This window comes from Mesoplodon densirostris, chromosome 15, assembly GCF_025265405.1.
Source record: "Mesoplodon densirostris isolate mMesDen1 chromosome 15, mMesDen1 primary haplotype, whole genome shotgun sequence".
NCBI classification, from domain to species: Eukaryota; Metazoa; Chordata; class Mammalia; order Artiodactyla; family Ziphiidae; genus Mesoplodon; species Mesoplodon densirostris.
Window position 1 is genome coordinate 35,910,848 of NC_082675.1, and position 24,977 is coordinate 35,935,824.

The following is a 24,977-nucleotide window of genomic DNA, read 5'->3' on the forward strand; positions in this document are numbered from 1 at the left end:
CTGAGGGGCTCACGGACCATCTGTTTGTGGGGCCCTGAGCCTGAGGGCCTCTCCTTGTTGGGGGCGAGGGACATTCCTGGTGCTGCTATTTCCTGTTCTGATTTTATAAAGCAAGAATTAAAGGCAGCTACTATAAAATAAGAAAAATTAAACACATTGGCATTCTGCTCTGATGGCCAAAGAGACAAAACAAAACCGAGAGGTGTTGCCTGTCCCCAGGGCGTCTCCTGGGCCGTGGGAGTTGTCTTGACTGAGTTAAGCCCCCGGGGGACAGGCAAGTCCCCTGGGCCCCTGCCCTCCCGGGGTGCAGCCAGGAGAAGCACCTTCCAGGGAAGTGACTGCAGATCTCGCCCCGGGTGGGGGTGTGTGTGGGGGGAGGCAGGCATGTGAAAGGAGACTCCCTTTGAAGGTCAAGTGAGGTATGTTTGAGAAAGTTTTTGAAAGATAAGTGCTACTCAAATGCAGAATGTAAGCTTGGTTGCCTGGAGCATAGGTGAGAGCCAGATGGTGCGAGGTCACGGTGTGCTAGTGTTTGTTTCTTGAAGTTTCTAGAAGGTTCTGTTCCCTCATTCGTCATGTCTGTGAGCAGACAGTTGGAATGTTGAGGGCAAGTTCTTTGATAAAAGCTGTTCTTCTCTGTCCCTCGTGATCTCTCAGGACGTCCACTTGGCGGGGGTCCAGCAGCGGGCTGGTGGCCAACCCTGCAGGGAGGCAGGAGGGTGGGTGTGGCTTTTTTAGACCCTGTAATCACTTCACATTTGTGTGGCCAGGTAGCATTATGTGAAAATAATGATCCTGTTGCTGAAAGCAGCAAGATATCGGGGGACTTCATCAAGGCTTTTATCATCATTGCTTAGAACATTTCTGTCACTTAGAGATGCAGTTAAGGACATAGGCTCCAGTACCAGGCCTGAGTTTGAATATTGGCTTTACCACTAAGTGCAGCGACCTTGGCCAATTCTGAGCCTCCCTTCCCTCCTGTAAATGGGAATTTTTTTTTTTTTTTTTTTGGCGTTACGCGGGCCTCTCACTGTTGTGGCCTCTCCCATTGAGGAGCACAGGCTCCGGATGCGCAGGCTCAGCGGCCATGGCTCACAGGCCCAGCCACTCCGCGGCATGTGGGATCTTCCCGGACCGGGGCATGAACCCGTGTCCCCTGCATCGGCAGGCGGACTCTCAACCACTGCGCCACCAGGGAAGCCCTGTAAATGGGAATATTGATACCAAAGTTCCTGGGTGGTTCTGAAGATTACATGAGATAATGTACAGGTTAACACAGCACTTGACATGTGATGGACGTGTAACAGCTGTAGTTGTGTTTGTTAGTGGTAGTAACTAGTAGTACCCAGCATTAAGAAGGTAAACTTAAAACTTACGAAACAGACTTTGATTATATATAAGCGTGGTTAACAATGTATCCATTTTTGTATTGATAACAATTTAGAAATTTAATATTTTAATACTTAACAATTTAATATTTTAGTAGCTACCTATGTCTCTGTGGTTACTCTTCCCTAATAAAAGTGATTTTTGATTGAACATATCACCTTTAAATAGTTTGGGGGCAGTTTTTATCGGAGCGGGGTTTGTATTTGAACCCACTTACTGATGCATTCCATTTACAAATCTCTACTGCATAACATGATGATTGACTTTAGTTTCTCTGATGCTCAGGAAAAGCTGCTAAGCAAATCTTTAAACCTTTGGTAAATAATTGAATCTTGAAAGCTGCCCATCTATTCCAGATACTAGTGTATGTTTACTTTAAAATGTTTGATAAGAAAAGTCTGATAGTGGGCACCACTGAATTTCATGCATGAACGACTGTTTGGTCTATTGAATTTTGTGTGTGAAGGGCCATTTGGCCTCTATTAAGTATTTTAGTCGGTTACTGTCTACTGATTCTTTCCGTTGTCAGTTTAGTGATCTGTAAGTGCCTCCCTGTCTTGGGAGCTCCCAACATGTTAGCCGGCTCATGTGCATTGTGTTCTCAGCATGTGGCTTACATGCTGATGCCCCAGACACACACTGTGCACTGAGTGGATTGGGCATTGGTCAGGCCTGTCTGTGCCATAGTGTCTAGTTTGGGATCTTCCATTTAAAGGAGGTCAGTTCTCTAGTTTGTCATAAAAGTGAAAGTAAACCCAGTCATTTCAGCTATTTTAAGGACTAAGAACGCTTGGCTCAGAATAGATGACACCCAGTTGGGCTGTACAGTAAACTCTTTGGTGTGTGGTGGTGTCCTTTAGAAGAAGGTGGTGCATATGCAGTGGGATTTCTAGCGGACATAGTAACCAGGGCTGTCTGTCTGGTATTGGGATAAGCCTCCTCATGAAAGGGGTGAGTCCCTGTCTACTGGAAGTACCCCAGAATTGAAAAGCGGTATAGCATATGATGCTTAAGAAGATACTTGTCTTCGGCAGATCAGGCTGCTATAACAAAATACCACAGACTGGGTGGTTTAAACAACAAGGATTTATTTCTCACGGTTTTGGAGGCGGGGAAGACCAAGATCAAGGTACTGGCCAATTCAGTTCCCAGTGAGGGCCCCCTCTCCCTGGCTTGCAGACAGCCGCCTTCTCACTGTGTCCCCACGTGGTGAGGACCATGCTCTTGTCTCCCCCTCTCTTTCTTTTTTTTCTTTTTTTTTTTTTTTTTTTTGGCGGTACGCGGGCCTCTCACTGTTGTGGCCTCTCCCGTTGCAGAGCACAGGCTCCGGATGTGCAGGCTCACCGGCCATGGCTCACGGGCCCAGCCGCTGCACGGCATGTGGGATCCTCCCGGACCGGGGCACGAACCCGTGTCCCCTGCATCGGCAGGCGGACTCTCAACCACTGCGCCACCAGGGAAGCCCCTCCCTCTCTCTTTATTAAGGGCATTGATCTCATCATGCGGCCACACCCTCATAATCTTGTCTAAGCCTAACTACCTCCCAAGCCTCCCACCTCCAAATACTGTCACACTGGCGGTTAGGGCTTCAACATAGGAATTGCGGGGGTGGGGGGTGCACACTCAGTCCATAACAATACTTAACCTTTCCAAGCCTCAGTTTCATTATCTTAAACATATACCTGTAACCACCTATAAAGTGGTCCTGAGATGATAATGCATGTATAAGCTTGAGAATTTGGTACATAGTGAGGTCTCAAAAAATTGTGATGATTCTAACTTTACCGTATTTCAGAGATGTGATAAAAGCGTTTTTGGTATTTGTTGAAAGACAGGACTGGATAAATTTTTCCAGTTCTGAGAATCAGTAAGTGCATTTTAATATGTGCCTTTGTGCCTTTGAGCCTGGGGACAGCGATGCGGCTCTGTGGGCATCCTTCAGGCACATGTCTCTCCTTCTGTGTGTGCATCTTTATGTTAGTTGCTGTCTTTGTCTTGTCTCTGGATTTTCATGTGTCTTCTGTCACTCTGTTCTTGAATTCATTTCCCCCTCTTTTTTTTTTTCCCTCATCATTCACTCATCATAAAACGTGATGAATAGTTTACGATGTATATTATTTTGCTGTATTTTTAAATCTTTATTTCAAAAGCCAGTGTCTTTAGTGGGGGTGTCCCCCACATATGAGTGGGTTACTTCATCCTCTGTCTTTTCTGCCCCTGTTCAGAGTCCCGCTTCCCTAGGTGTTGACGGGGACAGACTGGTGTCAGGGGCCTGACTTTTTTCTCACTGGGCTCTATCGTGGCTCCTGCTGGGCTGGGCGTGTAGAAGTAAAGAGTTAGGTGCAAGATTTGGCTTAAAGAGGAAGCTGTTTACCCAGCTCTTTCCCCAGTCTGGATGGGGTGGCCCTCGTCCCCCCTGTGGAGGCACCAGGCCTCCCTTTACTTTGTTTTCCCAGCCTTCGTGATATGAACAGCGTTGTTTTATATCTGCTGAGAGAAAACCAGTGATTTGACAGCCTGTGTTTTTCTACATTTAGCAACTGGCATTTACACAATAGACTTTCTTGTATACTGGCATATCCTTTGACCATGGTAATTAAAATCATCTCGAATAGATGTAGTTACACTTAATTATGGATTCTGTTCTCTAGTTGATGTAAGCTTATGACACATTTAGTTTATAAGACTGTTGTTTATGGCTGAATGTAGATTCTTAAGTTATCACTTTTCAGTTTCTTTTAAGAAAAGGCCTATATAATTTGTTAGGAATTTTTTTTTAGATTTGTAACAAAACTCATTTTTAAATTGCTGCCATCATCAGTCAAGCATAATACAAAGATTGACTACGTGGGTGCTCTTTGCCATGGCAGGCAAAAAGGGTGTTGTGAACACATGTTACTTACAGAATATGAAAATTCCGATGGACTGTTCTAGGTTGCTGAAAAATACTAAAAGAGAGTAAAAGATGAACTACTTAGCACTAAATTTCATTTCACTTCTGTTTTTGGAGACATTCTTAACATATAAAAATTGTACACCGTGACCCCAAAAATAAGGAACAAAAAGATGTTTATTCCCTTTTCCTCTAAGTTAGTTGTAGTGTTCTTTTATAAAACAAAATTTAATTTTCTGCATCATTAGCCATTAGGTAAATGCAAATTAAAACCAGTATCACTACATACCTGTCATCATGGCTATAATAAAAAATAGTGACAATGCCAAGTGCTGGCAGGGATGCAGAGACACTACATCTCAGACATTGCTGGTCGGAGTGGAGAATGGTACAGCAACTCTGGCGGCAGTGTCTTTAAAAACTAAGCATGTGATTCCCATTCAGCCCAGCAGTCACATTCCTGGGCATTTTACCCTAGTCAACTGAAAACTTATTTTCACACAAAAACCTGTACATGAATGCTTATAGCAGTTTTCTTTGTGATAGCCAAAAAATCTGAAATAGCTCAACTGTTCCTCACAAGTGAATAGTTAAACTATGGTATATCCACACCATGAAATACTAGGCATCAATAAAGGCAAACAAACTGTTGATACATGCACCTGGATGAATCTCCATAGAAATATGAGTGGGAAAAGGCAGTCCCAATAGGTTGGATACTGTGTGATTCCATTTATATAACTTCCTTAAAAATGGCAAAAATCTCAGAAATGAAGAACAGATTAGTGGTTGCCGGGGATTAAGGGGGAAGGGCAGACAGAAGGCAAGTAGGTGTGTGTGACTATAAAAGGCCAATAGGACAGATCTTTGTGACGATGGAAATGTTCTGAATCTTAACTGCATCAGTGTTGATACCCAATTGGGATACTGCACTAGAATTTTACCAGATGTTACCATTGGGGGAAACTGGGTAAAGTATACATGGGATCTCTTCGTATTATTAGTTACAACTACATGTATGTGAATCCACAATGATCACAATACAAGATTAATTTTTAGAATATGAGATGTAATATGAATATTCTGATAAAACACTACCGCACGTTTCTTTTTTATTCTCTTTCGTTGAGGGTTCGTTTGACCATTCATTCCATGAATATTTAAGAAATCATTATTGAGCGCTTGATACGTGCTTAATTTGGCCTTACCATAGAGTTCAAATCAATTATTGTAGACCTGAAATCATACCAACTTGTAACTGTTTTAGAATTTACCTCATAAGGGACGCCTGCCGCTGTATTCTGCTGTTTATTGGTACGTTTTGCAGCTGGTTTACATCCTCAAAGCCAGCTCCTTCTGTAGGTGCATTTTGGAGCCCTGGTAGCCTTAGCTTTAAACTATTCACAGCGTTTTCCAGGGTGAAGTTATTGTGGTTCTGCTCCATGGCATTAAACTGATGGGCCTTGATTACTGTGTACAGGAGCAGGAAATCCGGGCACTGCCCGTGGGTGCTGGCTCTCCTGTGAAGAGCGGTGGGTTTTTCTGCAGCAGGGGTGCTGGCAGGCCCCTGGGTTGTCCCGTGGATGGCGTTCTTCTAGTTCAGCTTTGGACTTACCTGACAGCATAGAATGTACTCTCTGGGGACTTTTCTGAGCATGTAACTTTGAACTCCAGGCAGCCCAAAGACTTTTGATCTGGGTTTAGAAGGGCAGCCGTGCTTATGGTGAATACCCTGCAGAATAGGCTGTCGGGTCTCTGGTTGGGTGGAAGTCGGCTTCCGGATGAGCAGAGCTGTGGGAGGTCTCTGGTTCCATCTGCATCCCTCCTGTCCTCAGGAGAGCCAGTGTCTAATGAGTGAACTGTGGTCGTATGGATAACTGGGAATAAAATTTGACAGCCTTAGGACTAAAGTGTGGCTATTTTTTCCTAACGAATGAAGAGTTGGGGGCACAGCCCCCCATCCTGTGGCCAGATGAAGCGGGTGGTGGCCCTGCGCCCCGGTCGGGTACCCTTGCCGCCTTTTTGACCCTTTCTGGAGGACCCTTTACAGTCTGGTGATCCTGATTTGAATAGTGCATTGTAGTTAAGGTCCAAGATTAAAACCTTTTTCTCTGCTTTGAACTTTGTGGGACATGAATATATGTTCTAGTGAGTTGTGTTGAAGCACTGAAGGGATTTTCCTTCAAAGTACTGTTATAAATTGGTTAGACCCAGCCTAGCTCGCCAGTTTGTTTGTTTAATCTAGCGTGTCTCTGAACCATAGTCGATTAATTCCGTAGAAAACCCAGCTCTCACTTACCTTCCAACAGGAACAGCGTGATTTCAGGTTCCTATTGGGGGTGATCTTCAGTCACTTCTCTGCTGAGCTGCTTGGTCGGAGTGGATGCACTTTCCCCAGGTCCCCAGTTGTCTTGGGCAAGAGGGCCGTGTGGCAGTCGGGGCTCTTTGGGGTCTCTGTGGGTTCTGAACTTTGAGGGGAACGCCTAGTGGCAGCAGGCTCGATCCACGATGCTGGAAGGGGAAAGGGGACTTCTGCATGCCCTGCTGGGCTGCCCGTCAGCAGCAAGGCGGACGGACGTTGTGGGCCTGCCCACGCGTGGAAGTGTGTAGCGGCCGCATTAGCCTGGGTCGCGGGGCAGCGTCTGCAGGGCTAACCATAGTCTAGAGTACGTACGAGCCGTGTAGTTCTAGGCCCTGCGGTTCTTTCTCTGTCGCTGTCATTAGACCCACAAACTCAGCGTTAACATCTCATCCGCTTTTTTTCTTGTCTTTTATAGTCTCAAACCATGAATTACGTGGGGCAGCTGGCCGGGCAGGTGATTGTCACTGTGAAGGAGCTCTACAAGGGCATTAACCAGGCCACACTGTCCGGCTGCATCGATGTCGTGGTGGTGCGGCAGCAGGACGGCTCCTACCAGTGCTCGCCCTTCCACGTGCGCTTCGGGAAGCTGGGCGTCCTGCGGTCCAAAGAGAAAGTGGTGAGTGTGGGCGCGTCCTGTCCTCCAGGAGGAGGAGACGCTGGGGGGCAGAGTAAATGAGCTCTTGGGACCTCTGTGTGTTTCTGTTTTGAAAACCTATATGCTTTTGAAGACAGCGGTATGGGAAGTCCCTCTTTTGTACTGTTTTTGAAGTTGCTTCTAAATTCAAAAGGCCCTACTACAGGAAGTCTAGGGGGAAAAAGAGGTGAACATCATCTTAATAATCCTATGTGTTGCAACTCAGAAAATCAAAACAGAAACTAGAATTATAAATGGGGAAATCAGGTGTATTTAGAAAAAGTTCCTTTACCTTTTACAGCACTTTAAAATATTTAATGTAATACCTTCAGACCAGTTGTGAATGGAATAGATAGGCATGCTCAAGAGTACATGTGTTTAAATGAAATACATTAATGCCAAATTTGTGCATTTATTTTGACAAAGCTGTAAAATCTTACTTGTAATCTAAAGTTTATTGTAAATACCAGGACTTTTCCGCAAATCTGACTGAAATGAAAATCCACAGGCTTTTATTTATTTTAGGGAAGATTCTTTCAGAAAGAAGGTATTTGTGTTGGTTTTCCTTTTTCTTTTTTTTTTTTTACATCCTCTGTCCTCAGGTTATGGAGCACTTGGAAAGTCTGTTAGTATATCTGATCTGATATCAATCATGTTAGAAAAAGCTGAGCTAACAGTAAACGTCACAGGTACATAGAAGTATTTTTCTTTCTACTCCTGTCCCACAGTATCTACTTAAACAGCATAAGGAGATTTTGTCAGGATTTTCCATCCAGCGCAATGAAAGAATCCACACCATTTTGTAGCACAAAAAGTATGTGTTAGAGGACCATTGTCCTAAGTTGAAAACATCTGTTTTCAGATTTCGGCTAATAACATAGCTGATCCTTTTTTTTTTTGGCTGCATTGGGTCTTTGTTGCTGTGCGCGTGCTTTCTCTAGTTGCAGCGAGCGGGGGCTACTCTTTGTTGCACTGTGCAGGCTTCTCACTGCGGTGGCTTCTCTTGTTGCAGAGCACAGGCTCTAGGTGCATGGGCTTCAGTAGTTGTGGCATGCAGGTTTCAGTAGTTGTGGCGCGCAGGCTCTAGAGCGCAGCCTCAGTAGTTCTGGCGCACGGGCTTAGTTGCTCCGCCGCATGTGGGATCTTCCCAGACCAGGGCTCGAACCTGTGTCCCCTGCATTGGCAGGCGGATTCTTAACCACTGGGCCACCAGGGAAGTCCCTGATCTTATTCTTTACAATAGAAATTTCCCTCTATTTTAATTGAACTTATGTTATTTTGAAAGTGACTGGAGAGCCATGTTTCAGGGTGGCAGGGCTTGTGTGGTCTGGCCTCTGTTCAGGTCACTTTGGAAACCAAAAGCAGTGGTGATGTACTGAGTGACTTGGAAACTTTCCATTGCAAAACAGTGTTCAGCCACAGTTTAGCTTCTCCAGAATTTTTTCTTTCTTCTGGTAACACTAACCTGTAGTACTTTAGACTGTATCTGCTTTGGAAGCATCAGCAACAAACTGTTTATGCACTGAAATGTCCCATTAATTGTGCCAGGATCTATTTGTAAAATGGCTTACAAGCCTTCCCCACCCCACCCCCGCCCCTTTCCCATCTATGATCTGGGTTTTTGATCAGCAGATTGGATAAGTCTTCTGGCCTTCAAACTGGAACCCGCAGGCTGATGTATATAAGCATTTGTGCATCTGTAAATGGGACTGGGCAGATAAGAGCTCTCTTTCTGCATGCTGTATGCTTCTAATTAAGAAAGTAGACAGTTTCTGTATGAGGCTCCGCAAATCATTGTGCTCAATATCTTGTCAAACCCTTAACTTTTAGTAGAAGTCTGTCCAGTGAGACCCAGGAAAAGAGAAAAGTTCTTTCCCTTGGTAGCCCAGAGACCCAAAGGATATATTTGGGAGGAAATGTGGCTATTTGAACCAAAGCATAGCATTCCTGTGACAGTAAAACCAAAGCCATGTCTGCCCTGAGACACTCTGGCAATTTGGATGAACTATTTGTGTTATTTTAGGTCATTCTGGATTAGGGAAAGCTATCCATTGATGTTAGTATGCGGGCCTCTCACTGTTGTGGCCTCTACCGTTGTGGAGCACAGGCTCCGGGCGCACAGGCTCAGCGGCCATGGCTCACGGGCTCAGCCGCTCCACGGCATGTGGGATCCTCCCGGACCAGGGCACGAACCCGTGTTCCCTGCGTCGGCAGGGGGACTCTCAACCACTGCGCCACCAGGGAAGCCCCATTGATTTTAAATTAAGAACCCAGTTTTCAAATATGGGGACACCTATGAAGTGGACTTGAAATCATAACCACCTTAAAACCTCTGGTTAGAAAGATGCAATATAATAATTTTCCCACTGCCATTGCTATGTTCTTGTTTGATAGAACACAATACTCCCTGTATATTTCATAACTGAGGAGTTGAATTTCAGAAGGTAAACCTGCACTTGATATTTTTAAATATTAATTTTGTTGATTTAACACAACTGATGATTTAATTATTTATCAAAGTTAAATAACCCAGTGTATTAGGACAGTTTCCATTGTGGATGACGAAAATCCACCTCACACTAGCTTAGGCAAAAAAGGAATTAAATTGGCTTGTGTAAGTAAAGTACGCGAGTATTTGAATGAGTCAGGGCTTTACTTAGAGCCTCTGAAGGTGCTGGCAGGACTGTCTCCCCTCACCTCTCAGCTCTGCTTCCTTTTGTGTCTGTCTGTCTGTCTGTCTCATGCAAGATGGCTGCCAGTATCTTCAGGCTGACTTCCACTGACTTCCCAGAGGGGAGACAGCGTCTCCTGCCTACGCAAGGACCAGTGTTAGCCGCCCTGTCAGCCTGGGGCCGCATGTCTCAGGAACTAGTCACTGTAGGTGGGGGTGGAATATACTGACTGGCCTGGCTTGGGCAGCAGCCCCACTGCCACTGTCTGCAGCTGCACCGGAAATAGATGGTCTGGAATAGAGGAGACTAGATCCCCAAAGGAAACCGAGACATTCTTACCCAAAGGATGGCCTGCCAAGACAAGTGTCTGCTACAGCCGGCATTTCTCAAAATCAGTTCTGTTTCAACATCTGTCACATATGTTGAGCAAAATTAAGGCACAGTGTAGGAAGTATGACAATATGGAAATGAGTGTTTTAGAAACCAGTTTACTAGAAGTAGTAACATCAGAATGAGTGTCCTCTTTACAATAGTCACCTCGGGAAGCATTTATTCCAACTTGGTGCCATCCCAGAATAGTTTTAGTATTTTTCCTTTGTGACCTAAAGAACTCATGGCATACATATTCCTTTAAGTATGCTCCATATTGGCACAATTTGATATTAGGTTTAATTTTTGGAGAGAACCAAACTCCATTTAGAGCAAATCAAGAGACTAAAGTAGTCGTATTAAGAAATGTTGTATTTGATCCCTAAAAATACGGGCTATAACTATAAACCAAAGGGTTAACTTTTCTAAAATAGTTTTAAAACAGACTTTGAATTTGCGTCCTGAAGAAGCATCATTCCGTTTTCCCAGCTACATTAGATAAATGGGTAACCTGCAAAGGTGAAAATTTTGAAGGACGTTATTAATTTGAATCTTATTTTTTATTAAAGATAAAATAACTTTAAATATTTCATTTGTACTGTTTAACTTTAAAATTTTATATAACAGCAAATCAACGAACATGGTTATTTAAAGTATTTTATACGTCTAACTTCTAGTTGAATAAATTGAATTAAGTCATCCTGAGAAACTTGAAATCTGGCATTACAGAGTGAATTTAGTTTTTCCCTATCTTCTTGCCTATAGTCCAGAAAAAAATTTTTTTTCATTACTTTTTCTGTTCTCACATAACTTTTTCAGTTAGAAACATTCTTCCTATGATTGTGGAAGAAGCTGCTATTATTACAGCTGCTTTAGAAACAGATGACGCGAGGTGCTTATGTGACTTCAACTAGTTTATTATGAAGAAAAAACTTAAACACTTATCTGAAAGCATGTTTTTCTTTAGCCCAGGAATTTGTTGCAGTACTTTGTTTTAGAAGAGTTAAAAGTTCATGCCACATGCAACTTTTTTAGCAGTAAATGTTCCCAGTAATAGAAAGCACTAAGAAGGCTGGCTGGGATATGAGTTAGGGTTAGTGTTTGTCCTATGGAAACTGCTTCATGCGGCCCTTTCTTTTAAAAAGTAGAAGAAAAATGAGTTTTTTATAAAATAATCTTTTTATTAATATTTCTGAAATTACATAGGGATTTTTTAGTATAGGATTTAAAACTTATTTTGTATTCAATTCTTAGTTGCCTGTTTTTCTGATTTCCTTTTATAGTGTTATCCTTTTTTTTTACAGCTTTATTTTATAATTAACACACAATAAACTGCACATATTCAAAGGATATATTTGGTAAGTTTAAACATATGTGTGCACCCATGAAACCGTCACCACCATCAAGATACGGAGTGTTTCGTTGTCCTGTCTTCTTAGTCTCCTCCACTCTGTGACAGTTCCTCAGTCTTTGTTTTTTATGATTTTCACATTTTTTTAGCTTATATTAATTTTAGATGTACAGACAAGTTGCACAGGCAGTTTTAAAAGTTTCCATATACCCTTCACCCAGCCTCTTCCCCTAATGTTCACGTTTCACGAAACCATAGTTACAATGATCAGAACCAGGAAGTTAACATCAGTATAAACTATTAGCAAAAGACCTTACTACGATTTCACCAGTTTTTCCACTACTGTCTTCTGTTTCGGGATCCCATGTTGCTCTCACCCTGTGTTCTCTAACATATGACCTTGACTTCTGAAGAGTGCAGAACAGTTACAGTGTAGATTGTCCCTCAGTGTGAATTTGTCTGATGTTTTCTCCCTTTGGTGAGAATAACACCGCGCGGTGGGTGAGCCCTTCCTGGTGCCTCAGCTGAGGAGCCCCGCCCTGCTGCTGTCTCCTTACTGGTGACGTTATTTAACTCTGATCACTTGCCGACTGGTGTCTGCAGGTTTCTTGGCTGTGAGTTTACCTGTGGGAAGAAGCTTTGAGACTGTGCGCATACCCTGTTTCTTGTCGTGCTTCCACCATGAATTTTAGCTTACACGGTGGACTTTGCGGCGGCTATTGCTGTGGTGTTTCCCAAATGGTGACTTTCTATTTCCACTCTTCCTGCTCCATTTATTGATTGTAATTGTACTTTGTCGAAGAGCTTTTCTTCTCTTATTTACTTAATTATTCAGTTATTTAATTAGATCAGTATGAACTCATGGATATTAATTTTACCCTGTGGGTTATAGTCATTATTTCTGTAGTTGCTAAGGTTGTCCCAGATTTGGCTGTTGGACGCTCCTTCAAGTTGAGTCCTTTCGAAACGCTCCCATCATTTTTTGAGCACTTCCTTACTCTCTGGCACCATAAGAGATTCCAGGAGACTCTACTTTCCCTGCCTCGGCCCCAGAATTATTTTTATTTCTCCAAGGAGCCTTGGTTCCTGTTACTGGAGAATAGAATCTGGAAACAAAGACGTGGTCACTGGGTGTGCTCATTAGCCTGGAGTATAATTGCTTGTAGGCCCTCTCAGCCAGCAGAGCTAGAAGGTCCATGCATGTATACACATACATGTGCCCACACCTGCATCTACGTCCGTCTGTGAAAATCGGGAGTTCACAGTGATTCCTCCCTCCCCAGCCGATTGCCACAGGGTTCTTCCTCGTCTCCATATTTGTAGCTTCTTTCTCTGACGGTGAGAAACTTGCTTCTCATTATCCACAGTATATTTACATATTTGTTCAGTACTAGAATACACATGAAGTAGTTTCAGAATTGCTGACCCATGTCTGTGATTAAAAAAAAATTACTAACTACAGTACAATATTTGTTTATAGCTCTTTTTGTCTTCAGACTTAGAATTTTGTAGTCAACATACTGTTTTTCAAAGTTACTTAGTTTTCTTCTTCTTCCCTTCAATGTGGTTATGTTATTCATACGTAGAATTTTTAAAACAAGCATTGACAACATATGTCAACTAATATTTTTTAATATGGTGTTACTTATCCCATCGTTCCGTGGCTCCTGGGAAGATGGAGCTGCCTTCCATGACTGGACGTGAACCAGGGCTCAGTCTCTGGTCAGAAGCGGTCGTTGGTCTTCCTTGGGACACACCCAGCAGACTCTACAGTTGTTCCCACCATGAGGGCCATGCAGAGCTAAGGACACTGAGGTTATGGACTGTTCTACTTCTGTCTATATTATGCCTTTGTGTGTTCATCTTTATATCCCCTGAACAGTCTAAGACCAGAGTTTACAAGTTATCCATAAGAGTTTTGCAAGTTGGTATTTATTTTTGTAAAATATTTAAGAGTATTTATTCACAGCTTACAGATAAGCAATTACATTATTTTTAAGTGATATAGTAGTACCTGATATATGTATGTGTGTGTGTGTATATATATATATATGTATATATGTGTGTGTGTGTATATATATAAAAACAAACATTCCTCACTTTGCATAGTAGTATAGACCATAAAAATGGGCAAGCTGAAACCCTGCAAAAGGAAGCTTAGTCGATGAGGGAAATGAGGATTCTTCCACGACCTCTGTAAGCTTTGGTCAAAACTTTTAAAAACTCCTACTATCAGTTATAAATGTATAAGAAAATGAAAAATAGTAAAATAGTGTTTGGTGCACTGCAATTTAAAACATTAGAAACAATGAGAACTAAATTTCTTTGTAAAAAGCTTGTCAGGAGTAGTTTGAACAGGGCTTACCTTCCTGATGTAACACGCTGTGGAACAGGCATCTTTTCTTTGTCTTGGTAAATTGTCCTACTCCTTTCTAAGTCTACATCAGCTTCTAGCTTTTCATCCTTTGAAATTCCCATGTCATGAAGCATCTCTGGGAGTTGCTTCAACCTGCAGGTTTCTGCCTATGTCCCTTCCTGTGGGTCTTCATCCTTTTGTCTCAGCCATGTTCCTCCTTTCTGGTACAAACTCACCTCCAGGTTCCTCTGGCAGCTCATCCTGAGTCTCCTGTTCGCAAGGTCGGCTCTTTCTTCTATAACTGCTGACGTTCAGTTTGATTTTACTTCCAGCACTAGTACTGTTTGTTTGTTTACTGCTCTCTGATCTTGGCCAGTTGCCTCTTTCAATTATCCATTTTATAAAATGTCAACTGGCTTTATCACTGGGAGACCAGGAGGCAACACAACCCTATGCTTTGCCGCCTGTGCCTGAGCTGAGTAACAGATGTGCTGGGACTAGTCACCAACAGACTTTGAAAAAGTGACGTGATGAGTTACTGATCATGATGGGCATCTGTTACGTACGTGCAGTCGCGTTTCTGTGTCCATGGGTTCTGCATCCAAGGATTCACCCAACCTCGGATCAAAAATATTTGGAAAAATTTTTTTCCAGGAAATTCCCAAAGCAAAACTTGAATTTGCTGCACGCTGGCAAGTATTTACATAACATTTATGTTGTATTAGGTATTGTAAGTAATCTAGAGATGATTTAAAGTACACAGGAGGATGTGTGGAGGTTATACGCAAATGCTACACCCTTTTATATGTAAGGGACTTGGGCATGAGTGGATGTGAGTATCTGAGGAGGGTCCTGGAGCCAACCCCCTGCGGACACCGCAGGACGGCTGTGGTGACCTGTGGATGGAAGAGCTGGTGGTAAAACGTGTGCCTCTCCTGCAGTTATGCAGTCAACATACTGTGGTAACTGAGATTTGTGCTGATCTGAGCCTCGCACAGTGAGGCCTGGCTGTGCTGTAACCTCCAAACGGGCTCAAGTGTGTGTTGACGATGACATTTCCCCTATTTTATGACATGAGAAATTAAATATATTTTTTAAATTTGCCATGAAAGTAGGTGATGAAATGTTTTCTTTCAGTCTGGTGGTGTAAGGGTGGGACGTGGGGCAGGAGGTGGGGGTCTCTCTGGGGCCGTCACCCTGGGAGCCTCAGTACTAAGTTTGGCCTGAGAGCCCAGAATCTAGGCTTAGTGGAGCTTGAATGACAGACTCTTAATGACAAGTCACACTTTGTTTCTCCTCTTAGATTGACATAGAAATCAATGGCGATGCAGTGGATCTTCACATGAAATTGGGTGACAATGGGGAGGCTTTCTTTGTGGAGGAGACCGAAGAGGAATATGTAAGTTCTGGTGGGTCACATCCACTTCACACGTTGTGTTCAGGTCCACGGTGCACATCTCAGAACAGAACGTTTTAGTTTTCATGGTGAGTTGTGTGGACCATTGTTGCTGGTTAGACAAGCTTTAGTTTTAGGTTGAAGAACTCGGCTGTCAGAAAGGAGCTGGAGGGGCAGGAAGTTTCCCCGCACGAGTTCCAGGCTGCAGGGTGTGCTGAAGGCCTTGGCACTTACCCCTCCTGTGAGCTTCCAGTGACTTTATTAGGTGGTATCTGTACAGTTTACACCTTGACCTGAATACACTCAGTTTCACCTGAATAATCACGGCGTATCTCTTCAGGCCATGTCTGCGTGTGTACATGTGTAACCTTTAAATTTGGGAAACATGTTTTGACGTTTTCGTTGGGGACATTACATCCCAAACCTTGAAGAGTCAGGTGCATTAGTTTATTACAGTCTCAAGAGATTTAAATTAATTGGCCTCTGCCCTTTATGAATGATTATTGTACATTTGGCCTCTTTCAGCAAGAGAGCACGATTTGCCCCACTCCCCTCACGTATCCACTGATGTGAATGCTCCTGAGCTGTTCTTGATTGATTTAAAGTGGATCGTTTTAAAACTTCTTACAAGGGGACTTCCCTGGGGGCACAGTGGTTGAGAATCCGCCTGCCAGTGCAGGGGACACGGGTTCGATCCCTGGTCCGGGAAGGTCCCACATGCTGCGGAGCAACTAAGCCCGTGCGCCGCAACTACCAAGCCTGCGCTCTAGAGCCCGCAAGCCACAACTACTGAGCCTGCGTGCCGCAACTACTGAAGCCCGCGTGCCTAGAGCCCGTGCTCCTCAACAAGAGAAGCCGCCGCATTGAGGAGCCTGCGCACCGCAACTAGAGAAACCCCATGTGCAGCAACAAAGACCCAACGCAGCCAAAACTAAATAAATAAAACAAATAAATTTTTTAAAAATAAAAAACAAAAACAAAAACAACTTCTTAGAAGGCATCATTAATCTTCCATCATAAAGAATAAAATCTCAGATAGCAAAATCAATAAGCTTCAAGTTGTTAAGGGCACGGAGCTACTTTTTTGGTTTTGAAGATGAACTGCCAGTTTAATGTCATAAATTCACAAAGAAAAGATAAACAATAGCAGAATGAGATTGTTTACCAGTTTTTACTTTAGCCTGGAAGCCAGCTGCGTCAGAACTGTTCTGTAAACAGCAAAGAAACAGTGTTTATGAAGGGGAACCTACCAGACCAATATTCTTCCTAGTTTCATAATTATTTGTTTTTATATTACATTATTTGCATTTACTTGGCCTAGAGAAAAATTTTCCTCATCAGAGACAGAGGCAAAAGGCAGAATGAAACAGTAAGCGAGTTATCATAAGAATAAAACATTTTTGATGTAACCTGTCACACTGATTAGGCTCTGAATAAATCAGCAGATGCAGTCGGTGAGAGGACTAGGTTCCTGAGAGTCTGTTGCCTGCTTCTCACATCAGTTCTCATGATTCCGTTTAAAACTATGCTTAGCAAGGTCAACCTGGAGAGTGTCAGCTTTCCAGCCTTTTTTTTCCTATTCCATGTATGACCAAATTGACCAGATTTTCTTTAGTATAAGGTGCTTTTCTTTAAAAATTAAAAAATTTAATTCATTCAACAACCCTGGAATTACTGCTCTCTGCTACAGAGTATGAAGAAAAGTCCCTCTCTCCAGGGGCTCACAGTTTAAAGGGGGATAAGCATTACCCAAACCCACCTGACTTCCAGTTACTGACCTTTTGTTTCTCTCACTGTCATCATTTAACTGTATGTCATCAGCATCCCTGCCAAGTCAGAAGCTATAGGTGGAACTTTGTCCTTTTACTAGCTGCACGGTAGTCCCTAGTGTGGATGTACCACAACACCGTTCCTTGAACTGTGCTCGCACTGATGGACATCGAGCTCATCCACCCCTGCAGCAAGTGCATTGGCTGAGCTTCCACGTGCTCCGTGCTGACTCAGCACGTCGATTCCTCCACTGTGTTCAGCGACATGGACCCACATGAGCTGACGCTAAGCCCTGCAGGGGGGTGGAGACCTATCTAGGTAGGGTGGGCAGTGCCTGAGCTCAGTGTGACATTCTTACCTTCGGGAACTAGGTAGGTATTCTTTCTACCACTGAAATTTAGATCCACCAAAAATGGTGGTGGTTTTGATGCACTGTACTGTTTGTCACCGACAACTTTTCTTTCTCCGTTTTCTCTTTAAGGAAGAGTTTCCTGCTTACCTCGCCACCTCACCAATCCCTACTGAAGATCAGTTCTTTACAGATATTGACCCCCCTTTGGTGAAACCAGGTGGAAGTGAAAGACCATCTCAGAGTTCGGACGTCTCCCACGTTCTGGAAACAGAGACAGTTTTCACCCCCAGTTCTGTGAAAAAGAAAAAACGAAGGAGGAAGAAATGCAAACAGGACAGTAAGAAGGAGGAGCAGGCCGCTTCCCCTGCTGCAGAAGACGCCGTGGGTGTGGAGCTGAGCTCAGATGACGACAAGGTGGCCCAGTCGGCAAGGTAGGTTAGGGTGGGGGTGGGGGGTCTCCTTGCACATGTGCCGTAGACAGAGCTCGGCTGCAGCAGGTGCTGGTGCTTCTCCCCTGGGTCTACAGTCTGAGGTTTGGACTTGTTTTTCCCCTGTTGGCAGTTTATCGCGGAATAAGTGGGAGAGGCATTTTCTTTTTTCCTTTCTGCAACTCTACAAAATGTGCTATCAGACACCTTGCTGTGGCACTAAAATATCTCTTGAAGCCGACTGGCAGTGTGTCTCATTTTACCCAGTAAGTTTCCAAAAGCCAAGGAAATCATACGTCACATAGAAGATCTGAACCTAGTGCCTGGCGGGCAGATGGGACACCGGGGGTGTTTCCCTACCCTGCGGTTGGTGCTCTGTGTCTGTCTGTTCCTGAGTTCAAGGTGGTGGTTTTGAGTTTATCATCAACATGCTAGTAAGTTGAGGAGGAAGGAGGGTTTTGTTTTTGTTTTGAAGTGAGAAATCTTGATCACTGCTTATTTACCAGCTCAGTAGAAGAACTCAAAATAGATGCCAGTTTTCAAGTCAGTGCTATCTGGGGTTTAAAAGGTAACAGTTTGGGGTAAACTATGTACTTTTTCATTCAGTACTCGACTTTCATAAGACTCTCTTCCCCCGTCGCGCTGGGTGGCGGCCCCGGCGCCGGATGGACCATGGGTGTGGCAGCAGGGTGGTTCTTTCCCTTGGTGACTGCTGGACAAGTGATCCTGAATGTCCACACCCTGATTGAATTAGGGTGTAGGGAGGGTGGCCTTATGAGGTCGACGCTGTCACTGTATGCTCTCACCTTGGCTGCTGGAAGGAGAGATCGTGCCCCCCTTGCTGGGAAAGTTACTGCTGTTCAGGTTCTCTTCATCATGGAGAAGAGGGGAGGTAACCAAATGTATACCAAGCATAAACTCTACCTTGACGTCTAAGTGTTTTATTTACCAAGCTTTGATTTTAAATAGTCAAGTCAAGAAAAGAGCTTACTAATACATTATTGTTATAATTATGCTGTTAGTGAATAAGGTAGTAGAATAATCCCTTTTTGGCAAAACTGTTAACTTGTTTTCTAAAATTTTTAAATCTGGATTGTAAATCCCAGAACAGATTCCTACATTTAATAATAACCTTTCATACGTGAAATTGTTTCCGAACTCATCAGCTGTCACATGGTGATTCACTCCCCCCGCAAGGAACGTACGAGACCTGGGTTTCCGTTCTGGTCGAAGGCAGAATTCTTGTTAGAACCAGACAACAGAAGGCCATAGTGGGACAGTACTTTAGACTCTGCAGAGCAGTGTAAACCATTTGTACATACAAAACTTTAAAGTCTGCAGTAACAAATTTGTGTGCCTTTTTTTTTTTTCCAGTATCAAAACACTAAGTGGGAAGAGCTTCATTTTAAAAGTTCTGAACTCTACTTTTATATCACTGATTCCCAAAAGAATTTTAAACTAATGAAAAAAAGTTCCACAGTTTCTTATATATGTTTTTTTCTTATTCATTCATTCATTCATTCATTCGTTTATGGCCTCATTGGGTCTTTGTTGCCGCGCTCGGGCTTTCTCCAGTTGCAGCGAGCAGGGGCTACTCTTCGTTGTGGTACGCAAGCTTCTCATTGTGGTGGCTTCTCGTTGCAGAGCACGGTCTGTAGACGCCCGGGCTTCAGTAATTGTGGCTCGCGGGCTCTAGAGCACAGGTTCAGCAGCGTGTGGGCTTAGTTGCTCCACGGCATGTGGGATCCTCACGGACCAGGGCTCGAACCCGTGTGCCCTGCATTGGCTGGCAGATTCTTAACCACTGCGCCACCAGGGAAGTCCCACAATTTCTGAAAAAGACACTCTTCCCATCCTTTTCTTCCTGCTTTCAATTTTTTTTTTTTTTTTTTTTTTTCTGTACGCGGGCCTCTCACTGTTGTGGCCTCCCCCATTGCGGAGCACAGGCTCCGGACGCACAGGCCCAGCGGCCATGGCTCACGGGGCCCAGCCTCTCCGCGGCATGTGGGATCTTCCCAGACCGGGGCACGAACCCGTATCCCCTGCATCGGCAGGCGGACTCTCAACCACTGCGCCACCAGGGAAGCCCCCTGCTTTCAATTTTTTAAGGTTTCTTTCTTCTTTGCTTCCCTAGGAGTACGAACTAAGAGACCCTTTCAGATCTTCCATTCCTTGATTTCAGTGCTATTAAGAAGAGTGTAGGGACTCCCCTGGCAGTCCAGTGGTTAGGACTCCACGCGTCCACTGCAGGGGGCAGGGTTGGGTCCCTGGTTGGGGAACTGACACCCCACATGCTGTGCGGCACAACCCCCCCAAAAGAAAACAGAACAAAACGGTGGAACTACAAGGAGAATGTAAGCAGTTCCTTTAAAAGTTTTGGCTTATTTATAATGTGTAGGTAGGCAGGAAATATGTTCTTTTGAGAAAAACTTGAAATACACGCACCTGGAAATTTTATTTGGGATAGCACTATAATACTCCCTTAAGCACCTTAATTCCTGGAAATATTTTTGCTAACTAAAATTCTTCCAGGATCTACCAGAAAAGACGCTGAAGTAACGTTTTGCCTCTATAAAGGGTTGTTGACACATGTCCTTTGTTATAATAGAGCAATGTTTAGAACTCCTAAACAACCCGCAGCTTCAATTTAGGAAGGTGAAACATTTCTAAAACGTGCAGTCACGTGCTAAATGCACAAGTCATTGTTCTAAAGGAATTTTGTAACTGAATGCACTGCAGGAGTATTAGTGCATGCCTTCCTCTTCCAGATTGTACGAAAGGCTGTATCAACCCAATCTGTAGGAGTGCTGGTCTGGTCGGCAGTGACAAACGCAAGACAAAATGTAATGGTCGTGCAGGTGTCGGCCTGAAATTCACGCTGAGCTGATAAGGGAGAGGACGGGGCCATTACACGTCTGATTGTGGTCACTCTGGCCTTCGTTTCTTAGTCTGTGAAATCCGAGGACTGAACTGCATGGCTTGCCAGGCCCCTTCCCGCTCAGCATCCAGATTCTAAAATCAGAAATTTGGAGGAAGATATTCAGGGTCAAAAGTATTAACAGCATGTTAAATAGCACATTAAAGAATCTGAGAGAAAAAGACTAGGAAATCAACTGCGTTTGCAGTTACGAGATCCACAGATTATGGGGATTTGGGGAACTTGTAGCTTTTAAATACCTTCCCCTCCTCAGCCCCTACCAGGTAGGAAAGAAATTTTGTTTTCAGAGAGGTTACCTAAACTTGGTTTTATTTCTATTTTGATAAGTAGCATTCTACTTAAACTCCTTACTTCTCAAGAATTTCATTGCTAATAGAATTAAGGTTAATTTAGCCTCATTGACGGAGGCAGCAGAAAGATGAACTCACTCTTGGAAGCAGGTTGGTGGTGTGCAGCCAGAGGAAACCGCTTTGTGGGGGCTGGAGAGGTCTGACCCGCACAGGGCTTTGTGGGAGCTGTGCCTGATGAGTCTCCGCTCCTGAATGTGGGCTTTTGGCTTGAGTATAGCGTGGAAGCCTTGTCCGTCATTCCAGAGGATGGATGGATGGATGTACAAGTGTATATGTATTAAACAGTGCACCTAGGCACTTGCAGCCTTTGGGAAGGAGGAGGCTTTCCATGTGGGATGATGCTATATCACAGTCCTGAGTGCAAATATATAAAACACTCAGCTGCTGGAAATGCAGTAACCGCAATGGAGGGTTACAACTATGCCGTCTACTTCTAATCTCTACTTCTAATCCACCAGAGCAGACACACTTACAGAGTTAGATCTGGGGGCTGAGTGGCAGGGGCCTGGGACCACCTGTTCCCCTCCCCATCGTTCTAATCCAGGAGACACGTTGCCCAGCTCTCTTCTGCCCTGTCGTGAGGTATCTTTTGTGGGAAGTGTCCTGTATCCTAAAGCAAACTTGGATCATTAGTCACAGTGAAATTGATTGATCTGGCACGGAGGGTGAGGGTCAGCTCGGTGTTAACGGTGAACTTTGGTCACGGTAGTTAGCAGCCGCTTTATCTCTTACGTACTTGCTGCCAGCTATGTAGACTAAAACTTATCTAGTCCTGATGTAAACCACGTAAATAATTCAGGCTACTGATTTTGACTTTGTCTTGGTTTTTGTCCCTGTTCTTTAAAAACTGAGGTATAACTTACATACAATAATATTCATGGATCTAAGTGTGCAGTTCAGTGAATTTTGGTAGTTGTGTACATCATGTAATTTCTGACTTTTGAATGAGAAAAATAATCGTTTTACAAAATGAAGCTGAGCTTGGAGTCGCGGTGCTGGGGCGTCTGTGAAGGCTGAAGTGCTCTTGACACACTTCCCATGAACTTCAGCTGACCCTCCGCCAACCACCCTGACCCAGCCTTAGACCATCTGCTCGGCCGCGGATCCTCTGCTGTTCACCATTAATGTAGCTGTTTGTCCTGTATTTCAACGTAAATAGAGTCAGTGTTCATACTATTTCACCACGTTCTAATCTATACTCTCCCTTATTACATCCTCATGTCACATACCTCAAGTGACCCTGTCGTGCTTGGCCTTGCTGGCTGCCTGTCCTCAGCCACGTGTGCCGTTTTGAACGTGCTTGGCAGGTTTTCAGTGAATCACAGGACTGAAAGGAACCTCAACATCAGCAACCTTTTCTATCACTCTGATGGGTCTAAGCTAATGGGGTCTATTTTTGTCCGGATCCGCCCAGAGAAGACCATGTCCTGCCTTCCTGGGCTTGTAAATTCTTAAATGGTGCCTGGTCTCTCTCTCTCTCTCTCTTTTCCAATATTTTATTAAATCCAGTTTGCTTTGCTGTATTCTTGTTGGCTTACCTTTTATACTGTGGTGAAATACGTTCCAAAAACAAAATATGTTTAATAAAAAATTTTCTACGGCTACGTTGCTCTTTTCAAACCACTTTCAAATGTATGAATAGTAGTGGGCCAAGCTGTACTGTGCTTTCAGATTTGGCAAATAAGGACTGTTCGTAGCATCCAATTTTCCCTTTTTGCTTCTATACCATTTGAATTTCCTCTTTTAAGATATGGAGTATTTTTACCTGGATTTCAGCCTTTTTCAAGTATATGTGTATCTTTTCCCTTCAATGAGGAGGTATGCCAGAGCTTAATCCTTCTGAGAGAAAGAAGATTAGGGTTAGGTAAACCTTAAATTAGGAAATGCAGCTACTTGGAAAAATAGTTACGTGTCAGAGTTAGTGTTAAATCAGAGCATGTTAAATTAAGGAGTAAAGAGAGAAAAGAGATAATACAAATTAATAAAATGGTTTCTATCCCTATTTTTAGTCTAGCAGATTAAGTGATAGATCGTCTCATCATTTCACATCTAATATCTGTCCTGGCAGAACATTGAATTTTCTGTAAGAAGCTCTTAAATATGTTTTATATAGTGTTTTACACTTTTCAGAGGTTTTTTTCTACTTTTCTGTATACTTTTCAGGGCTTTCACCACGACACACCACATAAATCTCACATCGACTCTTATCAAATAGACAGGACAAGAGAAAAATTTCCAACTTAAAGATGAAAAACTGGGGCCCACAGTGCTTCTGAGGGGTGTTTTCAAGGTTATATGGCAAGTTAATTTTGCAAATTCAAGAAAAACAAAGGGTAAATTAATTAAAACCTTACTAGCATTAGTTAAGTCTCCTACAGTTCCAAGGTCTGTGAATGAATTTTAAAAGCATTTATCATACTTCCGTGTCATCTTCCTCGCATCCCTACATCACGTAGATTCTAAGAGAAAGTTCTCAAGTAATGCTTGGGCCCAACCAAGAAGAAAATAAGTTCTGGGTTTTTAAGAGTTTTTAGGGTATTTTTGAATTTTTGAGCCATAGCTTTTGTCTTCAGTTGTTTGCTTGCTTACATTTTTGTAATATGCAGGAGAGTGTAGTGGAAAAGAACAAGGGCTTGCTTGTTTTTAATCCAACTACTTAGGAGCTTTTTTACTTTGGGCAAATTACTAAACTCCCATAGATCCTTGATTACCTAATACCTAAAATAAGACTTTACTACTTCAGATTTGTAAGAATTGGACACAATATATGTAAAGCCTTAGTTTTCTTCTTGTAGGCTCTGAATCAAATACCCCTAACAGATGTAAAAAGGAGTTTTTAATCCCATCTTCTTTTCTGTTCCTCCTGTTTACCCCATGTTTAAATGGTGATTGCAGTGGTGTCTGGTGTGTAGCAACAGTGAACCCTCTTCTTCATATTTTCCTTTTAAGAGAGCTAGTCATTCATCATTTGACTTTCTTCATTTGTATAATTTAGAACAGTGTGTCAGTTAGAATTGGGGATATTTTAAAGCTGACATAGATATCATTGTTTTGTCTGTCTCTCCCCCCGCCCCACTTCACAGAGGATCTTCAAATGCTTCCTTAAAGGAAGAAGAATATAAGGAGCCTCTGCTTTTCCATTCTGGAGACCACTACCCCTTATCTGATGGAGACTGGTCCCCCGTAGATAAGTAAGTATTTTTGAAATTTCTCCATTTCTTAAAGGAAGGATATACTGATAGCTTTTCTGTTATTCGACTTGATGATATTTCCACGTCTCTCATACAGAAGAGGAACTGAATGTGTGCTTTTAACACAAATATAGACCTTTCCCCTCAATAATTATTTTGTTCCTAAACTTGATCTGACTTATTCTCAGAGTTAGCCAGCGTAGGCCTGTATCATCAGCATAGAATTTGAGCCTCTACAATTCTTTCTCGTGTCAACTACTAACTGTAACTGTGGTTAATAATGTGAAGAAACGTGCAGTCACACTTTGTGTTCAAATCCAGTTTCTCTCTGTATTATGTTAACCCATCTTTCCATGCATTTTCTCTGCTATATATTACCTTTCTCATTGATTTCTTGGAGAATCAAGTGGGATAATGCATATTATTGAGGACCCGGCAAGTCCACGATAAATGCTAGTTGGCATTGTTTTTATTATTATGAAAGAGCTCAAGTGGAAAAGTAGCCTTTATATCTGCGGGTGAAATT

General features: G+C 43.2%; 1 protein-coding gene across 5 annotated transcripts in view; it reads left to right on the top strand.

Annotated features, from left to right (window-relative positions):
• Window positions 1-24,977, top strand: part of LPIN2 (lipin 2) — an 84,631-nt gene that overhangs the window by 38,005 nt on the left and 21,649 nt on the right. For all 5 annotated transcript variants that reach the window (XM_060118188.1, XM_060118185.1, XM_060118184.1 and 2 more), the window contains 4 exons: window positions 7,060-7,260; window positions 15,330-15,425; window positions 17,674-17,975; window positions 24,344-24,451. In XM_060118188.1, the coding sequence (XP_059974171.1) occupies window positions 7,069-7,260; window positions 15,330-15,425; window positions 17,674-17,975; window positions 24,344-24,451 (698 nt within the window). In that variant the 5' untranslated portion in view covers window positions 7,060-7,068. The remainder of the gene's footprint in view (window positions 1-7,059; window positions 7,261-15,329; window positions 15,426-17,673; window positions 17,976-24,343; window positions 24,452-24,977) is intronic.